The following is a 26,469-nucleotide window of genomic DNA, read 5'->3' as shown; positions in this document are numbered from 1 at the left end:
GTGACCTGCAATGACTTGCACTACTGCTCTCTATAAATCTACCTTCATTCATACTATTCTTCTCTGCTTACAACCTCATCATGGTTCCTACACATTTTGCTTAAACAAAATGTTAATGGGGGGGGGTTGGATGTCTTTTATATTCTGGGGAGCTGAAGGTAATTAAAAGCAATTACACTTGGCAGAGCTTCACCAGCTCTTTGAACATGGCGTGCTGTTATAACTGCTGTGCAGTTTCTTACATTCTCCCAAGAGATTAAGGATGTGCCTCCCCTTTCTCCACTCCAGGAACGTGGTCCTCTGGAAGACCCACAGAAGTTCAAAGCTGCAGAAGGAAGATCTCCGCATTAGGTTGCCCAGCCTAAGAACTGCCAAAGATATTTTAATCATTTAATTCCAAAGCATAATGTAAACCTTCTACTGCACATTACTGCTGTCACAGAGGCTCCTGAGGAGCCCCTCTGCTCACTCGGCCATTCTGTAGCCCAGGCCTGCCATTATGTTTATGCTTTATTATTAAGTGACCCATCAATCACTCTGCAGGCCGAGCTGGCGCAAAACCAGGGAGCGCTGCTTTGCTGACTGCAAAGCAACAAATCCTCTAGAATATTACACCGCAAGCCTCCTCCCCATTGCGCCTCAGACAAGCTAATCAGAAACATGTCATGCCACAGTCCCTTTCAATTAGAAGGTGGTTCACTGAACAGCAGACAGCACAGGAGCTGAAGCAAGGGACTGGCTTTCTGGCACTTGATTCTCCTGTGTTAGCTGTTCTAAGGAACCTTGTTCATATTCTTACTTTGTAACATGGTTTGTGACATAGGAGCATGCTACACAAAGTTGTGCAATCTGAGAGTCAATTTCCAGTTTTTGCAGTATAGTCAAAACTACTACTTTCTGAGTAGATGCAGAGGAATTGGAGAAGACTTCATCTTTATTGTAATAGTCTCCTTGTTTTAAATTGCCTTTCCAGAGTAAGAAATGGTTAGTATGAATATTGGAGAATCTAGCACGTTTCCTTCTTTTGACTCTTGAAATGTTCTACTGAAGTGGGATGGCATACAGTATGGGTGTTGATGCTTAAAAGTAATTGAAAATTCAAGAACGAATGTTGTGAATAAGAGGTTTGTCTATTCGGCTGCTAGGGACAGCTGGATCTTATCTACCCGTCTGCTGAACGATCACAGTATGAGCTCCCGAGCTTCAGGATCCTGGGAGTCGTTGGGTCTTTTCACACAAGCACATTCTCTGAGTATCGGAAGCGCTGATCTCATATGTCAGAGCAGTTAGGGAGAAAGCTTGCTCTTTGTGTCTGGGGTCACACCTGGACACCTAGACAGCCCTCCACAACCCCCAGGAGACCCTGCCCAGCAGGACACGTGGTTAAAAACCATCCTTCGAGCCTGGAAAGTGCTGGATCACGTGGGGGGAAAACAACATTTCTGAGAAGAGTATATGCTGCATAGAACCACTTGTGCAAAAATATATTTATTTTGGAGATCAAAGATCAAGGCTGATTGAACTGGACCCATACGGGGTGTTGGTTGCTTACTGTGGACTTCCTGACATGATCCAATGACCCCAAGTTTTGGCAATAGGGCACAAATGCAGACTATATGGGGGTGCATTTAAAATTGAGAAGAGGAGGCACTGCTCTGTCTAAAGGATTGTGGAGTTCGAAACAAGCTACCCAGCCCTATTGTGGAAGCCGACAGACGAGTGTCTTTTAAGAAACAGTCAGAAGAGATCCCTGGATCAGTTAACTACTGACCGCCAAGCTTTCTCATCTTCTTAAAGAAAACTAAAGATGGTGAAGGTAATATTGTGTGACAGAATTTTTCACTTGCCTGTCCGGAATTCAGGGTTATTTTAATTTCTTCCTTATCTGTTGATTGAATTCAGACCCACGTGTGAAACAGCAGAGTGCTCGGACGGGCTCTGTAAGAAGTCACTGTGTGACTGTGTAATAGCGGTAACCACAGTTTGCACCGTGCGGAAGGTATTACAAGAGAAATGTAAAACCACTGTGTGACTTCCCGTGTACGTTTAGAAAATAGTAAGCATCTAAAAATAACAGAAATAAACTTTGAAAAAGAAGTGTCCCTATTTTTTTCCTTACGAGGTCTTGATTCCCTTTGAAATATGTTGTTGATCTGTTGTTGTTGTTGTTGTTGTTGTTGTCTCAGTCCACACCAATCTATACTGAATGCATGGACATGGGGAAATAAAAACATTAGAAAACGGATACAATAAAAAAAATACATTGAACTAATTAACAAAATACCAAGGGAAGGAAGCGGCGGATTTCAAGCATGCAGTACTGGAAGGAAAAGCAAAGCTGTAATTGTCGTCCTATCCGCTAGAGGGCAGAAAAAAACATTTCGGCTGTTTTTAATCTTCCATCGGTTGATTGTATTAGCAATCAATGTGGCGTCTCAGGAGAGGGAGGGGGGTTACATTGGGTAGCGAAAAGGAGAGCTCTTATTGCGTTCTGGGTTTGATATTTCCGAGTCAGTTTATTCTAATTAAAACGAAAAAAAAAACAGGTGCCAACTTACAGGCAGGTACATACTGTATGCGACTATTTCTATCAGCGGGCGAATGTCTGCAGAGCTAGATATCTCACGTCAACATATCGTGGCTTGGTTTTCTGCTAGTCGGTGAAATGTGCATCAAACACATCCAGTCACGGGCTGGCGATTCTTAGGACGAAGTTTCGCAGAAATAGCGAGTGCGACACGAACAGCTCGAAGCGAGCGGTAAATAGACCCGGGGGTACCGTTATCTTCTTTACTCTTTAAACAGTACCGATCGACACGATGCAGACAGCTGGTTATTTTTCCACTGCGAAGAGGTAAAAAAAAGAGAAAGAGAGAGGTGTTTTGGTTTTGTTTGCTCACTCGTACTAAAAAGTCGTAAAAAAGAGGGGTGGTGATATTAATATTGGCAACTTTCGGCTTGTAGTTAACATCAAACGTTAAGTGGAACCAGATGTGAGCAGATGAGATACCTTTGTTTATTACGTTGTGTTTAATATATCTTCCTGGTGCTTTCTTTGCTGTTGCAAGAACGGAGCCGGAGCCCCGACCAATCACTAGTTTTGGATTTGGATTCTCATCAGTATTTTGCCAAACACTTCGGGACAGAGCTCGTCATTTTCGCAGTGCTTCGTGTGAAAGCAGTTCTAATCAGTACATCCGAAATGTATTCCAAGCGATACATTGTTATGCTTATTAATAACAACAATAATAACATCGAGAGCCTTTGAATAATAAGGTCTCGACGTATAATATCGATTCCTAATCCGAAATATGATTTCAGTTGATAGAATGTGCTATGTCCAGGCTTTCCCGAGACTTGTTATAGGTAAAAAAAAATTTAGAGCAAACAGCAGCTCATTTCTAAATGTTATCCCCTGTAAATGACACGCAGAGAGACTCCTCGATCTGGAGCAACAGCTTGCTGCTGTTCTCAACACTGAGCACATTTGAGAATCATTTATCTGTCGAGAGAAAGGGCCGTTTCCTCTCCTTTGAAGTGAGAGCCGCGGCGAGCACACTCCCCGTCTATCAAAATGAACATTTTGGAGAACGACATAGCAAGCCCGGGTGATGGGTTTATCCCAGTTGGCATTTCTATCCAGCTGTAGTGTGATCTTGGACTGAGCGTATCTAATATACTGTAGAGCTAGCGCCGGGCTTGCAGGACAGTAGTTCAGGAGCTGGAGCTGCTGTTTTTGAGGATCCGCCGTGATATACAGGTGTATCCCGACCTCCGTTTGTCTGTTCATGTGTACGGATTTTTAAGACGCTTTGGATGAAAGGACTACAGCGCTGGTTTCGTCTGTATTTGACAGACGCACAAAGGAAACAAGCACCCGAACCCTAGAGTGAGGGGAAAATCAAGACCGCGTACTGCACACGTTTGGAAAAATAATAACCGGAACATCTATTTTTTTTTCCTTTTTCTCCTGTGGATTAACGAGATTGCGAACTCGGATCATAACGACCTGGACTGTCAAATACTCCGAGATAGCGAGAGAAACGGAATCATTTCGGATGTCATCTATACATCGAATAACCCATTAAAAAAATCTCGGTGAATTAAAACACAGCAGAGGGAGGCGGGGAGACGAAAGAGCGAGCTCGGAGGACAACAGCGAAGTGAAGAAGTGTTATTGTAAGTGTGTTCCGTAGTCCTGTTATTCTGGATGATAATTATCCTTATGAATTATTTTTTCCTGTACATTAAAAATGCATTTTTCTACACTGTATGCAGTAACACCTGCAGGTATCATTATAGGGCAGCACACTGAAACCAGTCTGAGTGAAACAATAACCCGCATAATTTGATTGTCATCAGGATTGTAGGATTAATCGCGAATATGCCGTTTTAATTTTAGTCATCCTTCTCGAATTACTGTCTGTGCACGACGTAGTGCAATGTGTTTAAATGTTCTGTGTGGAGTAGTGCTCCAGATTCGGCCAGCGAGCAATATCAACAAATTGTAAAGGCTTGCTTTTCCCAAGATGAAGATTAAGGTACAGTCATTCGCGAATAATATTCCGTGTACATTGTGTACACATCTATATACTTCTGTATAATGACCGAGATCCCAGGGCGCGATGGCAAGCTTCAGGAATGATTGCACATTTTTATTTTTTAATATGAAGTAGCTCTCAGCAGGCTGAGTATTTCAGGGCTCACCTCTGTACTATTGCTTGCTGTCTGAGTGCAGGTTACTGTTTATGAGGTACATGTAGTCGTGTGGGCATATATTTGAACATTATATCGAATAATTGACATACACTGCATCTTACTCAACCTGATAGTGTTACTAAAGTTGTGAGATGCAGCAATTTAAGGTAGGTTGAAACAAGTTTTAGGTCCATTATCAAGACTCAAATATGGAATTTCTAGTTCAGTAGTTACTGGACAACACTGCAAGTCTTTTAGCACAGTATTGAACAAAAAGCTAATGTTCAAGGTTTTGTAAACAAGCATTTTGGAGACATTTTCTCATTATTTGATAAACCATTTTTTTTCAAGTTTGATTCTATAACCATACTTTTTTTGTTGTATTTTGCCAGGAAGAATTTGTGCTGCTCTAGACGTGGAATCTGTAGACGTGGCACCTAGTTCTTCAGTGGAAAAGCAAGATAACTTTTTCTTCACATAAAATGTGATTTTGCATACTTCTTGGGACATCCCCTGCAAACCATATCTCAGAAAGCCATCGATGAACAAAGCCTGCGATTGCTAAGGAGGCTGTGGTAACTGAACACTCTTCCCCAACACAGCGGGATTTGTATTGCGGGCGGGGGTTATTGGCAGAGAGGAGGGGGAACTTTAGTGTTGTTGTTTTTCTGTTGTGGATTCTCAAAACTGGAAATTACAGATCGACAAATCGCATCGGTGGCAGTTCATGTAGCAGGAACATGCCTTAAAGGCAGCATTGCGCCGCAGTCAACAACAATGTAGCATCTTGAATCAGAGCCCACATCATATGGATCCTGCCCATCTGAAAGTCTGTTAAACACATGGACCATGTTTTAGAGATCGTGCTCAGGTGGTGTACGATGAGATCCTGACTGATCCCAAGACTCTCTGGTGGAATAACCTGAGTGAAGCCGCTGGACTCGTTGGGTCGGGTGCCCTCAGGGGGCGTTTACGGGCCGGGAGGGCGAGGTTGACAGACCCGGGAAGATGGCGCGACCTGGCTCCGCTCTGATGATCCCCGTGAACGGACTGGGGTACGCTCCCCAGAACCTGGCGCGGGTGGTGGTGTGGGAGTGGCTGAACGAGCACGGGCGCTGGAGGCCATACAGCGCCGCAGTGTGCCACCACATCGAGAACGTGCTGAAGAGTGACTCCCGGGGCACAGTGGTGTTGGGACAAGTGGACCCCCAGCTGGTCCCCTACATCATAGACCTGCAGTCTATGCATCAGTTCCGCCAAGACACAGGTAAAACCAGGGGGTTTACACCTGCAGAGGTCACGGGGGGCCGGGTGATAAATGCAGCCAGCCTCCCAGAGTACAAATTGAAACATGCTGGCATTGGATTTAAGGCTCATGACTTAAGTGACTGTATTATGGGTTACTTAGGATTCTGGACTTCTGAACTGGGAGGTTGGGGGTTCAGATCCTGCGTTTCCCTCTACTGTTCCACCTGTGAGCAAGATCCTTAACTCTGATTGCCTCTGTGGAAATCTCTGGCTGTACTAATAGGTACAGTAAAACTCTTAAGTCATTTTGGACTAAATGAGTAATTTTGGTCTAGCGCGTGCGGATAGAGAAGTCTGAATGGAAACGAAGAAAGTGGGGAAAAAAAGAAAATGCTCTCTGGCTGTACAGTGGGTAATTTTACAAATGAGATATGCTTGTGCCTGTATTTTTATTTTATAGGCATAAGTGTCTGGTTTGTGTGGTATACATCTTTCAAAGGTTTCTTCAGGCATGTTGTGAATAGTCAGGAATCTAAAACTTGCCTTTTTGTGATTGAATCTCGTTGTTCAGTTCATCTCCTTCCTGCAAAGGCTGTTGCATACCTTGGGTTTTAGGTCCTGTATAATTCATAAAAACAATTCTTGAAGACTAGTTTGATGTGGAAGCTCGAGTTAGACTGTGTGCAGCACGATGGTGCAGACTCCTGTGGGCAAAGAGCTCCCTAGGTAATTGTTTAGTTTTGGGAAATGCCCTGTGGCTTGCACATGTTGTGTCAGCTTGATGAAAACGTCTCTTGCTGCTCTTCAAGGATATGTAAGGAATGTAAAATGTAGCACTGCCCACTGTTGGATCATCTGTCAATTTCTTCCTTTCACACTGAGAGTCTTCCTTGCGCTTTATTTGAAGAAGCAGTAATTGTGAACGGGCTGCAGGATGGTGCAGTGGTTAGCAGGGCAGTGGTTGGGGCCCTGGGGTCAGTTCCTGGGGTGCTCTCTCTGCATCTCCAAGTGCTCTGGTTTCCTCCCACAGTTAGAGACATGTTGGTGGGCTAGCTGGTTTCTGGGAAAACTGGCCCTGTTGTGAGTGCGAGTATATCTGTCTGTGTGCCCTGCGACAGTCTGGTTCCAGGGTGTACTAAACCTTGTGGGGTCGCTTGCTAGGAGCGGCTCCAGGACACAGTGACCCTGTGACCCTACCTTGGGTGAAGCAGTTAGTAAATGGATGGATAATGGTAAATGCACAATTTGCGATTGCTCTCTGCGAATTAGAGATAACATTTGTGTTTGTGGTAAGGGTGTGGTTAAAGATGTTATATATGGGACGCAAAACCCCTATGAATTGGGTGTCAAGTGTGGGGTCATGTGAAGATGCTGTGCTATGATGCTCAGGTCAGAAAAATACATAACAGCTTTGCAACATCAAACGCTCTGTGGGGGAAAAAAGAGTATCTCTCATGTTTTGAGAACTGCATTACAGAAAGGCAACAAAACCTGACAACGCAGCTGCTGGAAACTAGTAAAGATCAGAAACAGGGTTCACATTTTACAGCTGAAATAACTTATTCTCTCAACTCTTACCAGTTGGTTGAAAGTCTGTGAGCAAGGTTGTGGCATGCTTCAGCTTGGGTGCTGAAGTCAGGATATTGTTTTGGGATACTGGTTTTGCTTTGTATTCTCTTATTTCAAGTGTACTTGCCTTTTATTGGGTAGACACTGATCCACCTAACAAACCTATGTCCAAATACTCTATCTAGGTAAGTAGTGTAAAGATAAATAATACTCCGTAAGGAAAGAGAAATTAAACAAGTTGCTTTTGGCGAACTACTTTTTTTAGTACTGTAATGCTACTTTGTGGTTGGAACTAACGTTTTAAAGGGGGAACTGCAAAACTACTTTTATACTTCGGGGTTAGAAAGAATCGGCATTGATGAGTGCGTTTCACACCACAAAATTAAAATAAAACGTTCACCGTGATGTGAAAAACATCCACTTTACAACACAGAACAGCCGAAATTTCAGGTCTGTGTATTATAGCACCACGTTGTGGTCCTTGTCTCTGATTCAGAATGAGGCAACAAAACGTCTGGTGATGTGAACAGGCCATATTACGCTGAGAACATGCAATCCTGTGAATACGTCTCTTCTAATCCAATGGCAATATTTATCTTAGACATACAACTATATTTTATGCACATATTAACTTGGGTCTTAAATATAACTGATACAAAGTATCACTTAAATCGTGACGATATATTTATTTTTCTACCAAGCACAGATATCACCTCCCCCCTGCGTTCTCTTTTCTTCAGTTGCTCTTCATGGACAAAAAACATCAAAAGCAGAGACAATTTAAATAAACGTGCTAATCCCAAATTAACAATACTTGAACACAATCTATTTTCTGTTGGAATAAAGCGCGTGCTTTAGACCAAGCAAACGTTGCTGGTGTAATAATTCATGTTTAATGTTATGAAACCGACACATACTATACAAGGCGACACGTTTTTTTCCAGATACTTTAAATAGACTACGGATTCGAATGAGTGCAGTTGAACTGAATGTAACATATCAACTTCGAGACGGTTTTGCCGATAAATACTACTTACTTATTAACTCCAGAATGCAGATCAGGTTGGAACAATTCTGTTGTGAAATGTCTGCTGCACTACCTGTATTTATTTACTTGCACGTACATCGCATGACATTAATCGCTACAGCGACCAGGGCGCACGAAGGGGCGGTTCAAGTCACGCGAATTCTCGCCACGTTTTCCTTCGCCCATTCTTGAGTCGAGCGGCTCAAGATGAATGCACACGATGTGTCACTACGTTTGTGCGGGGATAAACGAGACGACGTTCAATTTCCTCAAACTGAGAGCGGAGATAGGAAAATTATATATTTTAAAATGGTCTGCCGACATGTACTGTACTTGACCATTGGAAAAGCAGCAGCAGAAAGGATTGTGGCCCACTGGAATACTCGCGCGCTTGAAGTCCACACTTCCGCCACGTCACTGAAGTGCGGCGGCATTTGGTACACAGCCCATGAAGCTCTTGCACAAAGGTAAAGATTTTTTTTTTTGCTTTATTCGGCATTTGTAACATTTTGTGATATCGTCAATTAATTTATTTTGTTACTGTGATTTTAATAATTAGTTGAGAATTTGGAACTGCAGTTCTTCTTTAAATCTCATCTGAATTATAAACCTGAATGTCTTCTGACAGGACATTTTGCTGCAATTATGGTATGTTTGATTTACAGTAACGTCATATTCATGTTATATTTAGACGATGTGCTCTGCCTTTTTTTGTATTTGTAAACTGCCGAAATTATCAGATGACTTTTGAGAATGACTCTTCATGTAATGAGGACTTTTGGAATTTGCATTATTACAAGAACTGATTACAACAACACATTTAAAAACTTGAAAATGGACACAAAACAGCTGTGTGTGGCCATGATTGTGCAAGAGGCAGTGCAGAATTGCTTGAATGTTGCTGGGTGAAGGAGTGAAGGTTTGGATTCACTGGGGCCTTAAGAGCTCTGGAGGAAACGATTTCTGCAACTTCCTGGGCATCTGCAGCCTTACAGTGATGTCACCGAGAGACATGCCGGTCCTCCAATCAGCATTAGCTCTCCTGTCAGGAGCTGTGAAGCTTGCTAATCTTAAATGATTATACAGGCATAACAGAGGAGCATGAAAACCACTCCTCATTCTGACAGTGATTTCTCCCAATATAGTGCTGAGAATCAAGTTGTAAATCATTAGCAACTATTAATTGTAGATGGAAAGCAATATTTTAAAAATAATTAGTAGGCACACAATGTACCTGAAGTCTTATCTCAAAGGTGCCTCATGCAGCAGAATGAACTCAAGGATATAACTAGAAATGTGAGCCTCAAATTTCAATTAGAAAACCCTTTTTTAAACCAACAATTATCAATTTATACAACAAATTCCCAAGTCTGTCAAGGCAGAGATGCTAGTGTCTTTTCAAAATTGGACATGATAGCGATGTATCACCATTTTCCTGTGTACTACTGTGATTCTAAGTGATGGAGTGGCCTGCCTTATTCTTTGTCATAACGCTTTCTGTTGTATGTTGAGTGTTTGATTTTCCTGTTTAAAATCCTGTAGTTTCTCTCCACATGTTGGAAACGTCTGATGAATGAGGCCCTTTGCCTTGATTTGACTAGATACTAAAATTAATAAGAAGTGTAGCATTGCTTTTGTCTTTTGCGATCAATTTGAATTTTTGGATCCCTGTCTATTAACCTTTATCTCAGGAGTTATAGAGGCTAATATGCAATTCATCAGCCAACACTAAGGCCCATATGCAAGTTGCCTACAATTAGCACATTTTGAAAAATGATATGCAGATTTATTCTTGAAGTTATTTGGTGAATTGCTGTCAGTTCTTAAGTAGTAAGAAGTACCTGAATTGAGGTTAAACAGACAGCCACTGGTAAAAAGTGTTGGAATATGTTTGGCGTTGCTTGTGTATTAACCTGTGAGATTGGATGAAGCCCCTTTGTGTCATACAGTTTGTGAGGGAAAAGCAGGTTTACTTTTTGACTTCCCCAAGCGCTGCACTTGAGACCCGTTTTGCTGCTTATCCTTGACGCTGTTATTCACTTTGGCATCGACACGGCAGGTCATTCTCTTGAGCTGCTTGTACTCTTGCATTATTTTCATTTTTACTTTTTCTGCCAGAGCAGGAAAAACAAACAAGAACTGGCTGCCAAGGTGAAAGAAATCTTTGGCTGATTAGGCGTGTAGTGGGCTGATGTACAGCTGTTCTTATCTCTGCTATATTTTTATATTATTCTGCTGTATTAGAGTCCATCACTTTATTCCAACTTCCAAGCTGTGGACTGGGCAGAATCTTGCATTCATAAGATGTTTGTAACCCCAAGCAGACTACCAAGAAAAGCCGTGCTGATTTTTTTTAATAAACAAGAAATCTTCTGATTTACAGTAAGGTGCAAATTCATAGAAAAGAAATGAATATATAAAATGAATATGTACTGTACAGTCTGAGGAGGCATGGTGGCACAGCGTTTAGCATTGCTGTCTCACAGTGCTGGGGCTCAGAGTTCAATTCTTGGTGTGCTGTCTGTGTGGAGTTTGTCTGTTACCCCTGTGTTTGCATAGGTTTCCTCTGTGTGCTCAGGTTTCCTTAAACAGTCCAATTACATAATAGGCTTCTGGGAAAACTGGCTCTGCTGTGAGTGTGTGCGTGTCTGTGTGTGTGTCCAGCAATGGACTGGTGTCCCTGCCCTGCGACTGTTGCTTGAAAGCCCCCCTCCATGACCCTATAATGGCTAAAGCAGTTAGAAAATGGATAAACAGTCTGAGAGAATCAACACTGTGATGCACAGTTCAGTGTACAAAAGACAGTGATCTGGTTGTGAAGGGCCTGGACACCAGTCCCTCAGTATTGACCGTGTGAATGCTTTCAGAGCTCTCTAATCTCATTTTCGGATCTGGTGACAGTGGAGGTAGCAATGTAGCAACACCTGCTGCTCTCTGTTGCCAAAGGTCTGCCAGAGGCACCATTCCAAGATCCAAGGTAAATCAATTAGCAAAATGTCTCCTTCAGACTGTAAACATAGCGGTTTTCAGGAGAAGCTGGCATCCCACATCTCCTGTCACTAATGAAGTGACACCTATTGCTCACACCAGGGCTGTGACAAGACCAGGAAGGGAGATGGCAGGACTGGCAGGCAATAAACTGATTTCTGCTTGAGGGGATTTTCATTGAACGAAGCTGCTTTCACGCAAATGTACTTGCCTCTGCACAGGGTTATTGGAATCAAGCACAGAATGCCAAACGGAGGCTGCAAATGAGCAGAACATAAAGGGTATATCACCTGGCATCAGTGGCACTCCTTCTGAATTTGTCTGACATTTTGGCTATCTGTTAGTTCTCCTTCTGCAGTGTTGCACCCTGTCTTTGAGAAGGGAATATTATGGGTGTTAATGCTGCCATTATATCACAGTCACTGCAGTTTTCCCCCATATTTAATTTTTACCTAGAGTTCCAGCTTTTCAAATTTGTAGTAAATTTAAAAAAATAAACCCAGTATGCAGCCCTAGTTTTGTGCTGAATTGAGCTTCTTCCACGTACCTCAGTGGAAATGCATCTCTAATGGGTTAATCTTGTGGTGACTTGTGGTGGGAAGGTAGATCTGTTTTACTCAGGTGACAGATTTCTAGAAAATTGAGAAGGGTCTTACTTCACAGCCTCCGGACTTTACACCACCAATACCTTTTGTTCACTGTGGAGACTTGTAAAGTCAGATTTAATGCTGCAAACCTTGCAGCTTCAGTGAGCTTAGGCAGTCAAGTTTTTTATTTCAGTGCGACTGCTCTGTCGCTGTATTGTCAGTGATGAAAGGCTGCCTGAGCAGACTGAAACAGGCATTTTGTTGTTTGTCTTTTACAGGCTTTGTGACATTTACAGACAAACCTAACACAAGGAATTGCTTCAGTTGCATCTCTTGAATGCAAAAATAGCGAGTGGTTTATGCATTAAGAGCCAGATACAAATACCATGTCAGCCTAGTTAAAGCTGTTTTTCTGGGGGGGGGGTTTAAGGCTTCTTTTCTTTGGACACAAGAAATGAAGGCTGTTGAAAAAGGAGATGAAGCATTTGTGTTGTGACATTTTGGCAGAACTCTGAAATTCCCTCGGCCTTTTGACCTGCTGGCCAGCTGTCTTACTGGAAATGACCAAGATGTTTAAGGCCCAGATCTGTTTATGAGTCACCTTGTCCTGCTTTTCCACTAAACTCAGCATTTTGTTCTTGTAAGATGTGTCATATTATTTTTGTGGTTTCAAATACCCCCTTCAATAAAACCCTGGACAGAGAGGACATGCCCAGATGCCACCTGTAACCTGGTACTATCCGAGCTTAGAGGCTTAGCTCAGCAAGGCTGGGCCTGGCCCGGTCTCCAAAGAAAACTGGGATACTGCTGCAAGAGAGGTTGAAGGAAGAGTAAGTGACTCTCTTCTCTCTTGACCAGAAGTAATGCCCCAGTGTGATGTGACTGAGGACACTATTAGGTGTGAGGACACTTAGTCATTAAAAATCCCGGGGCATTTCTCGAAAGGTGTAACGCTGGTGTCGTTAGGCATGTGAAGAAAAGAGGGACAGGGCAGGAGATAAAGAGGAAGAGGTGGGACAGGCAAACAAGGAAAAGGTGAAATTTGCTGTAAAGTAAAGGGTAACGGCAAGACCTTGCTGGCAGACAAAGACGAGAGACAGCAATCTGTGAATTGAAAGGATTTAGAAAAAGACTGGTATACAAGTGTGAGTGAAAAGGGGGTGCTCTTGACATGATCCTTTCCCAGTCCTCGACTAGCGTGTTCTTCTGTGGGAATGTGCGCTATGTGCTTTGCTTTGATTAATCTGACATCCACTGCTTGAGTTTTGTGTCCCCTTACCACAGTGGTTTCCCCCCCAGATTACTAGGGTTTTGACGAAGCTTTGCATTGTTTTTTGATGCATCATGATTTGTACCAGTCCATGCTTTGACCCAGATTTTGTTGTGCTTTATTGTTGCACATTGTTTATGATTTAAACTTTCCAAATGCTGTCTCTTGTATTTGTCTCGTTGCAGCTAGTGTCTTAGGCTAAGTGCGGCTTGATTTGTTGCCGTTGTTTTGTAAAGGAACCTTCAGCTACAGCTCTCTTTAAAGACTTTCTCACCAGAGGCACCACGTCATTACCAAGCTGCAGTTGCCTGCTTCTCTTCATGAGGCTCTTAAGTGCCCATTTGCTCATTGTGTTCTTCCATGGCACTTGTTCACAGTGGTGCAGTAAAGCACTAGTTCACCCTCCTATATGGCAGTTGTTAAACCTGCATCTGTAACTACAGCTAAAAGCAGGAAGGCTGGCTGTGTTGGTTTACAGCAGAAAGCAGGTTTTACCTATTTTACCTCAGGCCATATGCCTCAGTTCAACATAAGGAATCCCAGTTGGGATTTAAGAAGGACTGGTGCATTAAACAGTGTACGAAGTTTAAGATGAAGAAAACAACGTCAACAAGACAGACAGATTCTCTTTCCCTTGAAAATGACAAGGGGCAGGAAGGGTGTGATGAAAAAGCCAGCCACAGTGGTTCTGTTAGAGCTGTTTCTCAGATGAGGCTGTGTGAGGAGGCCAGGGACTTCGGCAGGAACTCGCACTGTTTTCCCGAAAGTGTGTTCCAGCTCCAGGTCCTGTTCTTTAAATCAAGCGACCTGATAATGGTCGGAAATTTCTTTCCATTTTGTCAAGGACCAATTTTTATAGTCCTGTAAATTGACTTAAAATGCATGAGGACAAGTACAGCTGTTTGTAAACATGTATGGTTTTATGTGTCTCTGTGTGGCAGATACTATTTCAGAGATTTTAGTGTCTGAAATTTTACTTTTACTTTGTATTTCGATAGAGATTTTCAAACACTTAAAAGTTTCATCTCCAAAAACAAGGTGTTCTGTAGCAGTGTCATGTGAATTTTAAATTCTGGGGAGTGAGCGGAGTGTCCTGAAAAGCACTATATAAGTGTAGGCAATTAATTATTATTATTATCTCCCTGCTTGTATTAAAGACAGAAATATGACTTTTCCACTGAACTGCATCCTGTTTCTTCAGACTGCCAAAAGAAGTGTTAAGATCAGTTTCTACAGTTATTACACTTCTTCAGATTAAACATTGGTTATGAACCAGGGGACATAGGAAGAATGTACATGGAAAATCTACATGAAAGTGCATTTAGACCCAAGAACAAGAGGCACTTTTTACCCAGAGGGTTGTGGGAGTATGGAACAATCTTTCGTTTGTTCTTATAATTTTAGGCTTTGTCTTCCAAAGTCATGTAGATTTCTGAAGTGTGTCTGCTTAATCTGTTAGGATATTTCACGTATTTCTGGGAACACAAGAGAACCTTTATGCAGAAATGTGTGAATTAACTTACTTTATTATCCCAGGAGGGAAATGTGTTCTGTAGGCAGTTGAAAAGATGTACATAATACATTTAACACATTCAATCCTCACTGTCCAAAACAGATAAAGTTGAATCTTCGAGTGAAACATACCTAAAATATATATTGGATATTCTGAAAATGAAATATCACAATCAATAAATTATTTGTGTAAATTGAGCATTTGAATAGGTGTGGGAATAAAGCATAACTGTGCACTATTGCACTAATATCTGGGCCGTCTGAATCGATGCACAGATGGAAGGAGCTCAGATTCACTGTGCAAGGGGTGGCCATGACCGTCAGTGATTATACTGGCCTTCTGCACTGCTTGTTTGCTGTAGATGTCTAGCAGCTGTGCCTGTTGTGCACCGATAACTTTGCTGGCTACCTTCACTATCTTGCAGTATATCATGCAATTCTGTTCTTATTGCATGTATTCAAGTTACCAAACCAGGGTCCCACAGTGAATATTGAAACAGATACAATAAGGTTTGCCTTATCAGATGACTTGCATGCAGAAAAAATTATATCCTTAAATATGTGTTTTGTAAAGGCATGCTGCCAAAGGTTCCCTGCAGGGTAGGGATTGGCTGGTAAATTTAATAACTGCTGAATCCAAATTGGATAGATATATGCTTAAAATAGTGGGTGACTCTAAAAGTTGTTGTCAGAGAAGTTGTAGCAGCAAGCTTGTACATGCAGTCAGTGCTATGCGGAGTGGAGAGGGTTAGCTTGTTATCCCCATGTAGGAAGCATTCTGCAGCTGGGCACAGTGTGCATCTGTGCCAGGATGGGTTGCTATGCTTGCCTGAATGACGGTGTATCTGCCTGCATAGGGTGACCTCACCGGCCCCACTCTCTAAACAAGCCCAGCATAGCCACAGCTGCAGTCTCGCTGTGCTTCAGGACCAGGCTTAGGCAAATCATTCCTCCCATAGAGTGACAAGATCGACCTGTCCTGTCTGCATGAGTTACGGTTGACACGTGTGCACCCACTGCTCCCCCATTTCTGGGCAGTGTCACAGAGAAGAGGGCTTTTAGAAACAGTACAGCTTGGAAGAAGCGTCTAATAAACACCATTCGAAAGACGTAAGCGTGGAGCACAATTCCACACAATTCCACATGGAGCTGGGGTGAATTCCTGGTTTTTGATTTCAGCATCTGTTTCATGTCCGTTTTTTGAAATCAGTTTTCATTTCCACATTCCCATTTCTGTTTTTTTCACCTTCGGCAGTATGACTGGGTAGTCCCTTCCAGCCAGTCGATGTAAGAAATTAAAGGACGAAACTTTTTTTCAAAAGAAAAGTGTTCACAACCTTCCAGGATGTTATCCACACAGAAACTGTCCAGTGATCATGAAAGCAGAAGTGTCTTCTAAACCACCCATGTAGAAAATCTGCTGAGCACATGAGAGCCAATAATTTCCCAGTCAATACAGAACATTTTTTGTTGTTTTAAGGTTTTTGATAGCCAAAAAGCTCAGTGATTAGTATTAGAAACTACTGTATGTTTATAGGAAGTGCATGTGGTTTCTGTGACAATGTTTATATTATTGTTAGTAAATTCTTTAATCAAATATAGAAGCTATTTAATTTTGAGCTGACCATGTTTCATCGTGCAGAGTCCAGGTGATGACCGTCCTGACTCTCCCAGTCAGGTTGTTTCAGAGCTCTGCTCCATATACTGTATCTGTGGAGGAGAATTTGCATTAGTATGCAACTTGAAGTCTTTCCTGGGAGATAAGTAGAAAACATATCTTGGCTGTAAATTCCTTTTTATTCTGCTGCCCAGCATTCAAAAGCAGTGGCTTTATCTCTTTGCTGTTTGTTCTTAATGCTAATTGTGTAAGAGCAAAAGAGCTTGTAAATTCTCCAGAGTATAACTAGTTCTAAAGACACAATAATGTAGCCTGTTCTATATGCAATGTAGTCTTTCATCCTCAAATCTGATACTTTTAATTACTGACATTGCTGGACCTGGACTTACAGTAGCCCCTGGTTTTCAAAAAAGAAACTTGGAAGGTTTCTTTCGGTTTTTTGAGATCACTGTGAGAGAGATTCTGTTAAAAATGAATAGGTCTTATGTTTGTATTTAGGCTCTCATTTTATTTTTTTAATTTTTGCTTTGCATTTGCTTGATTGCTGCTGTAAATGCAACTAAATGCTAAACCCAGTCAGTAGAAAGCTTGGAACAGGAAAGCCAGGTGGAATGTACTGGACCAGTACCCTTTGTATCCAATACTGCAGTGCGCTCCAGTGACATCTTCTCTGTGGGGTTTACAGTACAGTGTGTGTTTATAATGAAGCAGTGTGTTGTTTTTTTTGGCCATTTAACATGCAAGATTGAAAAAAAAACCTCATATTGCATGCTGTGATAAAGAACAATATCATCACCTTGCTCGTTTGTCAGCAGTTACTGTCGCAGTACAGTACTGGGAATCACATTGTTCTTCCTAATGCGTTTGTCATGTCACTTTGCCCTCTACAGGACTCTGTGCTGTACAGTGCTCCTGCCCACGGGCTCCCAGTGACTAATGTAATGTAGCCATATTCTTAATACGGCCTTTTCTTCGACTTTTTGTTTTTGATAAAACTTTGAAAGTAATGTCTTTGCCTAATGTGATGTGTTCTTTTTTAATTTTATTTGAGAAGTTATTACATAATAACACATATAGAGTACAGTATACAGTTTATGTAATTCTGTATACTATATAATACTTTCACGTACAGTAATATATCATTTAAGGTGGTGTTTTCAGTGACTCATGCCTGTGTTCATTCTCTGTTAAGGGGAATGGAGCAAGTACTAATTTTAATAGAAGATTTGAGTTAAATCTGTAAGTGATGCCTCTTTACCTCCAGCATATATGAACTCTGAAGAGGGTAAAAGGGCACTAACATCATTGGCTTTATACATAAAACTCCAGGAAACAATAAATAATTCTATTTCTGGTTACTTATTGTATACTGCAGGCAACTTGATAAAACCTGACACCCATCCTAGATATCCCCAGTTTGTTGTCTTACATTGAGTAAATCTTGAGTTATATACAGAGTTAAAAATAATAAATAAACACATTTTCCATTGTTTGAAAAGGCCTTTAGTTTGTTAAAAAACTGAATGACTACTGAGCATAGTTTACTTCGTGTTTTTAAGTATTTATACTTAAGCATCTGCTTTATATAAGGTCTGATCCAGCCTTTTCCTTAATAAAACTTGAAATTGGTTAATTGCAAAACGTCTTTCACTGTGTATTCTAGCCCTTTCTTTGAGTTCACTGGTCACTGATTTATAACATTTACAACAGCCTTTGTTCTTTCTTTTCAAAAATGTCTTTAAAGCGTGAAACAGACAATTATCTGGGAAACAAAAATACTACTTTAAAACTATATATAACAATGTTATAGTTTAAATAACAATGTTATAATAATACACATCAGTGCAGAAAACTATTGTAAATCTATTTTTTGGTGTTTTATCTATTATAGTAACAAATGTATATACACTGCAAATATGATAAAACGAGAACGTTGCCCTGTACAATACATCTTAGCAGAAAAAAAACAGAAAAAAGAAAACTCACCATTTTAAAAAATTGAGACTTCATGTACAGTAGGCATTTGGTGTTGTGTTGTGGCTTAATTAGAAACAGTGTTTTACAGGAAGTGCATGCGGTTTCTGTGACAATTAGTTTTTTTTTCCTGGGAATATTTTAAGCATGTCTTTGACAATGAGGACCAAAAAACCTTGAATTGATCTTGGATTTACCTGTGTACGTCTGTGTGTTTGTTATTGTGTTTAATCAGACGGAGCTGTCCTCATCCTGTTACAGCTTTGAAGGCAGAAAGTGAAAAGAATCCACACTGGAGCTGATTGATCCCACGGAATGACTGCAGGTCCTCAGAACAGCTGAACAGCCGCACTGACCTGAGAAGTGGCCTCTCCAAATTAAGTGTGGCTGACCCAGTTAAAAGGATAATTTATATCATTTTTAATCTATTTCTTAACTGTATTTAATTAAATATTCCAATTAAATGCAGAAAAGTTTAATTAAAGCAGTAGTGTGCACTTGATTGGAATAACCTGAAATTCTGAGTCTTAAATTCTCTAATCATGCTCCTAGTGAAATAAATCGGAGTCATGGAAGAACTGCATCTCCGGCTTTGGCTGTCAGTTCTGCCTTTTGAAGTACCAGTTGGCAATCTAGCTGTTCAAGAACCTCGTAGAGGAAAAAGAAGGCACACGAAATGCTGTATACCGTAGGCGCTGTAACAATGAGCTTCACTGGACAGTGCAACAAAAGTTTATTCCATGAATTTAAAAGCCTTTGAGAATTCCAGTTTGGGCCCTGTCCTCACTTCTGTTTTGATTATTTGCTGAAAGGGGAACTAAAGAATCGTACGTAACGGAATGGATAAAAGCTCAAAGTTCTCCAAAATCAGAAACGATTGAGATAAAATTGGGGGCATATCTTTAAGCAACTTTGGGAATGCTGCTCACTGCAGAAATCTTTAAAAATATTTTTTGCAAAGGTTTTTTGAGTTCACAAGAAGCCAGTTTTCGGAGAAAATCACCGACATAATCAAAGAGACAGTTCTGGTTGTCAGATATCACAGTATACAGTATGTACTGCAACAGGCTAAATGAGAAGTGATTATATAGTACAGAGAACTATTAAGTTGACGGTGCCAAATGTTTTTGTAATGCAGTTAAACCTTATGAAATAAGACAAGTGGCAATTCTCTTCTAAGAAGTTTATCACCATTAAACATAAAAAAGAAATGCAGAATGCTCAAGTCTTTATGCCTTTTTAATTCTTTTTGTAGCCAAAAGTCAATATGAATAATATGATAATGGCTGTATAATGTGGTTATATAGAAAAAAAACATGAATTTGAAGCACATGGGGCCCTGGGGTGCTGTCTGCTGGAGTTTGCATGTTTTCCCCGTGTTCACATGGTTTCCTCCAGCTGCTCTGGTTTCCTCCCACAGTCCAGTGACTTACTGGTGGGTTATGTGGCTTCTGGGAGAATGGGCCCTGGCGTGAGTGTGTTCCGTGCAATGGGCCGTCGTCCCATGCAGGTTGTGCCCAGTGCCTGCTGGGATAGGCTGCGGCTGCCCTGCGACCCTGGACTGATAAAGCAGTTTGAAGACGGATGGATGGTGCTTGTGTCTGTGCTGTCTCAGTGTGCTTCATCCTTCACCACAGAGCAGAACAGGAGAGAGACCAATTGTTCTATTCACATCTCTTTGTAGCAACACACCTGGTTGATGGTATTGAAACAGTTTCATTCAGTGTATATGTTTGAATCCTTCAAAATTGCAAGCTACGGCACAGTATTCTTGGATATACAAGCAAGCGAGATTTAACGTTGTAAAAAGTGGTCAATTATTATAACATTTAAAGAGAGAAAGCCAGAACAATTCAAACAGTTGCTTCAAAGCTGAACTTTTTGATTGGCTTGTGGTTGGAGAGTCGGCGCTGTGATTTTGGGGAAGCCTGAGGTTTCGCAGTTATGGGTTTCTCTGTTCTTCCTGTTTAGTCTTCCAGGAATCTGGGTACACTTTTCTGCGGCCTGGGGTAGCCCATTGCATAGCAGGCCTGGGGAGCAGAGGTTTTGTTTTGAGTCTTTAATTTGAAGGAGGATATGTTGAATTATGTGGAACCATTATAGTTTTGGAATAAGCCCTGGCTTGCTTAATTTTAAAACCCTGTTAGAATATGTCAATGCCAGGAATTCACCAGAATCGCATACCTTTAAATTGTAAGTTGGTCATGTTGGATTTCTGAAGTTCAACACAACATCTGTTCAGGATGCATTAATCTTTGTCAGCTTACAAATTTTCAACCTTTTTCAACTTTTAAAGCCATTCTTTTAAAACCATTACTTTATTCCCATTGTGCTCAAACCTCAGACATTGATGTTCGATGTTGACGTCTGCAAAAGCCCCTAAACATTCCTCCGTTTGTGTCGCCTCAACATCTGAAGCTTCCTTGCAGCCTGCCCACTTGCTGCTTCAGCCGTGTTTCTGTGAAGACTTTGTTTAAAAATGCAGTTGCTTATTTCTTCCTATACTCTCCGTCAATTTGAATCTCTATTGGTCAGTGGGGCTGACAGCTATGACTATCGCACCGGCCTGGGGTGAAATGAGGTCATTTATACTGGAGCACTAATGTGGCTCTTATTCACGACACGGCAAGTCTTTCACTGGCTGTCCCTCATCTTGGAATATTTCACTGATTTTTTAAAACTTACAGTGGCCTTTGATTCATAAGCTAATTATTTTAATGTAACATTTGTACCTGGTTAATTTCCAGCAGCTATATCACCCTGCAGATCTCAACTGGCAGCCCACTGAAGCTCAGCAGGGTTGAGCCTGGTCAGTACCTGGATGGGAGACCTCCTGGGAAGCTATGGTTGCTGCTGGAAGTGATGTTAATGGGACCAGTGGGGGGCGCCCACCCTGCGCTCTGTGTAGGTCCTAATGCCCCAGTATCTTTCAGATGAGACGTTAGACCGAGGTCCTGACTCAGTGGCCATTAAAGATCCCTGAGCATTTCTTGATAAGAGTAGGGTGTTATCCCGGTGTCCTGGGCCAAAATTCCCCCCTGCCCTTTACCGTAGCCTCCAAATTGTCCCCATGTATGATCGGCTTGCACTGGCCTTGCGATGGACTGGTGACCTGTCCGGCTTCCTGCAACACCAAGGCAGTTTGGTAAATGACATGACATGACCTGGGTTTATTGTATTTTCTGTATGTAACTGTATTTTTACGTCTAATTTCTATAAAATGCCATAAGAATGCTCTGGATTGAAAGAAAATCGATTTGTCGGTTTTCTTGAGATTGCATAGGAAATGATCCTCTGTTGATGTCTGTCCCTTCATGGGCGTTGAAGGAGTTTGTGGAAGGAACTCTCTGAGGTAGTGGCATGCAGTTCGGGCACAGTCCTCTCTCTCTAATCTGCGCCGAGATCAGGCGGCTGGGAAGACAGCCAGGGGGCCATTGATCTGTTTCTCCCCAGGGAGTGCTCCAGCCTCTCTGAGTATCACTCTGGGGCAATTTCCTCCCACCACTGCCCCCTCCCACCACGTGTATGTCATTTATTATTCAATATATTACATCTGTACGTGTTTTCTGAATAACTGCTTGGCTGCGCCACTCAATCATCCGTTTATTTGATCCGTTTTGTGGTGGCGATGGGTACGGCGATGTGAGTGAGCTCTTTCTCAGAGCCAGGGGCTGGGTCAGCTGGACAAGGAGGGGCTGTGAGGACAGACAGCAAGCCATCTTTGTGGTTAAAGGGGGCAGCTATCACAGCAAAGCAATTATCTTCACTACAGCCTGCCAATACTGCAATTACGTGTATTAATTCCTCAGACAATATTTAAAGTATGTATTAGTTACTCAGCAAATCCTGACTTCAACATCTGTTTTGTGTGGTTTTAGCATGAACTTTATGTTCATGTATCGTGCAAAGAAACTGTACAAAACAAAAGCAAATATGGAGAAGAATATGCACCTTGGAAATTAAGATGAAGTGTGAGATCTCCTGATTTCTGTTCTTTTCTGATTTTAATTTGGGCAGTACGATATGTACAAACCTTTACTATACTGCTTTATGATGTGCTATGGTCATCAAATAGGACCTGGAGCTGATTCACATCTTGTAGTATCCTAAACCTTTATTGCTAATAAATTTGAATGTCACTTGCGGAGTGGTACTATAATCACTTGCATTTCAGTTCCTCTGGTGTTTTTCCCCACAGACAATGTAAAATGCAGACGTGCAAGACAGGCTCCCCTCAGTGTTAACAGTAATTGCTCAGGTGTATTGGAATGCCTCAGCCATCTTGCTCAGCCGAAGGGTATTGCTCTGCTCATCGTGGTGCTAAAAGGTTTAATCCTTAATTAAAAGTTCACAGTAATGTGTGGGCTGGTTTGATGTACAGTTCTAAAGGCTGTGCTGTGCTCGAGACCTCCCAATCGCTACGTGAGTTGCTGAGAGCGAAAGAGTGACTCTGTAGACGAGTGGTTTTCTCTGGCAGTGGGGGGAATTTCATGTTTTTGTTCAGAGCCGTGAGAAACTTCATTTCCTTTTGCCCTGCTCTCTGATCTTGTGGTCTTCATTGACTATCGAAACTGTTTGCTTTGGAAAGGAGAACTGTTTGTAGCAGCGCTGTTGACATGGCCTGAAGCTGTCAGTTAAACAGATTGAGTTTTCCGAGTTGCAGAGGGGGAGTTGGAGAAGGTGCTTGAGAACTGCCTACGTGGAACTTAGATTGGGACTTTGTGGTTGGAGTGGTGTGCTGTGGGGGGTCGGAGTGGAAGTGCTAGGCTACATTTTGTTCAGTTGCCTAATATTGCAAAACTTGTCTGCATTGTCTTCAGTATCCTACTCGGAGGCTTAGTATTACAGTGCTGGGCTGCAGTGTGTTCAAAAGCTCATGGTTAAAGTGTTGGGCTGTAGTCCGTTTGGTAGCTCAGTGCTTAAATGTGGTGCTCTGCTAAATTCAGTGAGATCAATGTTTTGAATGTTTGGCTGAAGTACGATCGTGTGGTTACTTTTAGATTGCTGAGCTAACCTGTGTTCAGTGTATCATTATTTGAGTTCTAGGCTAAGTGCATTTAGTATTAATGACCATGTTCAGTATCTCAGTGTTAAGGTGCAGGGTTTTCAAGTAGGCAACGTGTGCAGTGATCTGATGAGTTTGTCCCTGAATGGAACTCTGTTGAATGGCTGAGCTAAACGTGTCACAACAGGTTATGCAGATAGCCTCCCAATAACACTGATAGTCTGTGTCAACCCCTACGTTCTCTAAGATAACTAGTTTATATCTCAATCTAGCACTTTGCTTGTCTAGACCTGATGATGTTGTAGATACTGTGCCTGATTAATCTGTCATGTTCACACTTTCTTTTTCAGTTTAGGCTTGTTTGTTGCTTGACTCTTCACAATGACAAGATTATATCTGGTGAATGCGGAAGACTGCAAAACATTTTCTGCTTAAGACCGTCACATTTATCACACATGATGCATTGAAAACATTGTTTGCTTTGGCGCATCTTTTAATATTCCAGGTTTTGCAGGGTGGATTAATGTCCTCGAAGGATAAAATCCAAGGTTCACCCAGAATGCAATGTCTTGCTTTATTTTTTCCGAAAAGAGGTAGAGAGCTGAATCTTACAATACCAAAAGTTTTGGTTTCCTGCAGAAATAATTTTCCTTGTTTGGCGTTGTTTCCTGTGCGACCCTCATGCTCTTGATGCACTTGAGGGGGAGAAGTGGCATTGTGCGGGCATGCCGAAATATTAAACAGAGAAAATCAGAAGGTGTGAAGTGAATATTGCTGTTAACTTTGATTAAATGGAAGTGGTGTGTTTCCAGTTGAAGGTCTGGGTGGCTGCATGCATGCTATCTTCGTGTTTGTGTGTCTTCATCTTCCTTTTTGGTATGAACTAGACATCTTTGTCTGAGAATAATATAACAATAAGCTTGCATGAGTGTACGACGGTATCATTTTCAGCCAGACGCAGCTCTTAGTTGGTCTTTTGTATCTGCAGGGCTTAGGCCTTGATTTTCAATGTCTGAATGTGTGTCCTTGAAAATGTTTTTCTACATGAAGTTAGGCATCCTAAATTAAACCCAGGAGAAATATAGCAATTGGAGTATCCACAACAAAAAATGACAAAGAAGTGACACAGTACTATAATAATAATATACATCCTACTAGTACTGTAAATTCTGTTCTGGAGTGAACTCTTACTAGGGTCCATGTGATGCACGTGGGCTCTAAAAGACACCCAGGCCTAAAACTGTAATGGCAGCATCCCACCTACTGTACTGCAGATGTTAGTTGGTAAATACACAACAGAAAGCTTGTTTCAGCTCAAGAAACAGCAGAAATGTGAAAACCGATCGTGCTTTTCACTAAGTAGACCACTGTTGGGATCAAATATGCAAAGATTAATGGCAGTCCAGCACATTACAGTATTTGTTTGACCTGAACATTTCATGATAATCATGGGTCTAATATTCATATGGGAAATAAAACTATAAAAATAGGATGTTATTGGCCTTTTGCCTTAATACACACCTACAAAACTGACTTTTACCATCTTTAAATCCCAGGTTCTGTTTTTTTTTCATGTGCAGAATTGCAAAATTCAGTAATTTGGAAATGGTAACTCAGGCCTTCTGTTCAGGCCATCCATCACCTTGCAATAACATTAAAATCATCACGGTAACAGAAATACTGGGGGTATAATGAGAGCGTACAGCACAGTGAACTGCACCACAAGCTGATCTGCTTCTTGCTGTATCTGCAGATCTGTTGCCAAGGCAACTCAAGGCGAGAGCTCTTAGCTGAAAGAACATTTCTCCAGTTCACATCATTCTGTGACACTTGCTCCTTTTCTTTCTTTCTTTTTATTCACATATTTATCTGTGCTTTGGCAAGGGCATTTACTGTATGTCCATGCAATCCTTTGAGTTTCTCTCCTCACACCTGAAGTCACACTAGTCTCTTGTGATGCAATTGTGGAAAAATTATTCATGTCGAAACTCTTGAGTTGATCTGTCAGAGTTTATTGCTAAACAAATGAGGACTTCATTAGAAATGGCCATTACCGAAGTCTTCTTATGCTGTATTATCTGCTGTATTATCTGTAGTTTGTTGGTATAGTCTCCTGGTAAAGTAGTGGAAAGCATAGGAGATATTCTTGAGACAAGGTTTGTTGCCTCCTTATTTAAGTAGGAGTTAATAATTGTCTCAAGCAATGTGAACACTGGCTAACCCAGCCTGGCAGAACGTAATGCCTGTATAATTTAGGTGAATTATACAGTACGAATGCTTGCATTATGCATTATGAAATATGCAGAATGCACACAGAGCATACACAGGTAGTGCTCTGAATGGATGCACTCCTAAAAACCGATATGGCAAAGGAATATTTACCTGACTATAAAGACACATTGCTACTGCTATTAATAGTTGACACTTTTAGACCAGCAGGGGGAAAAGGTTAAGGCGCACAATGTCTTGTGATTGATTCAGCGGCTACACATGGGAGAAGTGGAACCATTATATTTTAATTGAGTGCTAACAGTCCACCCATGTAAAAAAAAAAAATCAAAGTCCGTTCCATAGTCAATATGTTTGCAGGTCTTTTGAGCCTGTGTCACTCTGGATCAACAGAGACTCCTTCAATTAGCTACCAGCTCGTTATTTTTCAGGTTGTAACCTTTCTGGTTGCTGGGTAGCTTTAAGGGGTTGCTAAGGTAGGATCTTAAAGGTATTCCTCCCCATAGCAGCTGGTTTCAGAAGGCATACAGCACAACACGTGCCGTAGCAGACAGAGCAGACGGGGCCTTCTTTCAGATCGATGGGATTCGAGGTTGAGGGGCAATGATTTGGCATGAAAGAAAACATCACTGAACACTAGCTCTGAAGAGATGGTCATAGTATCTGTTTCGCTCGCTCCCTGCTAATTATCTGTCTTGCTTCAAGGTTAATTAATCATATTTAGTAATTTAGTTTAACTGGAAA

General features: G+C 41.5%; 1 protein-coding gene across 1 annotated transcript in view; it reads left to right on the top strand.

Moving 5' to 3' along the window:
- Positions 1-2,659: 2,659 nt before the first annotated feature.
- The window catches only part of dtx1 (deltex E3 ubiquitin ligase 1), a 96,741-nt gene continuing 72,931 nt past the window's right edge, over positions 2,660-26,469 (top strand). The window contains exons 1-2 of the mRNA XM_088935651.1: positions 2,660-4,179; positions 5,091-5,965. Of these exons, the coding sequence (XP_088791777.1) occupies positions 5,707-5,965 (259 nt within the window). The 5' untranslated portion in view covers positions 2,660-4,179; positions 5,091-5,706. The remainder of the gene's footprint in view (positions 4,180-5,090; positions 5,966-26,469) is intronic.

Source organism: Atractosteus spatula, chromosome 17 (genome assembly GCF_055471065.1).
Source record: "Atractosteus spatula isolate fAtrSpa1 chromosome 17, fAtrSpa1.hap1, whole genome shotgun sequence".
NCBI lineage: Eukaryota > Metazoa > Chordata > Actinopteri > Semionotiformes > Lepisosteidae > Atractosteus > Atractosteus spatula.
Note: the sequence above shows the minus strand (reverse complement) of the source record. Positions and strands in the feature narration are given on the sequence as shown.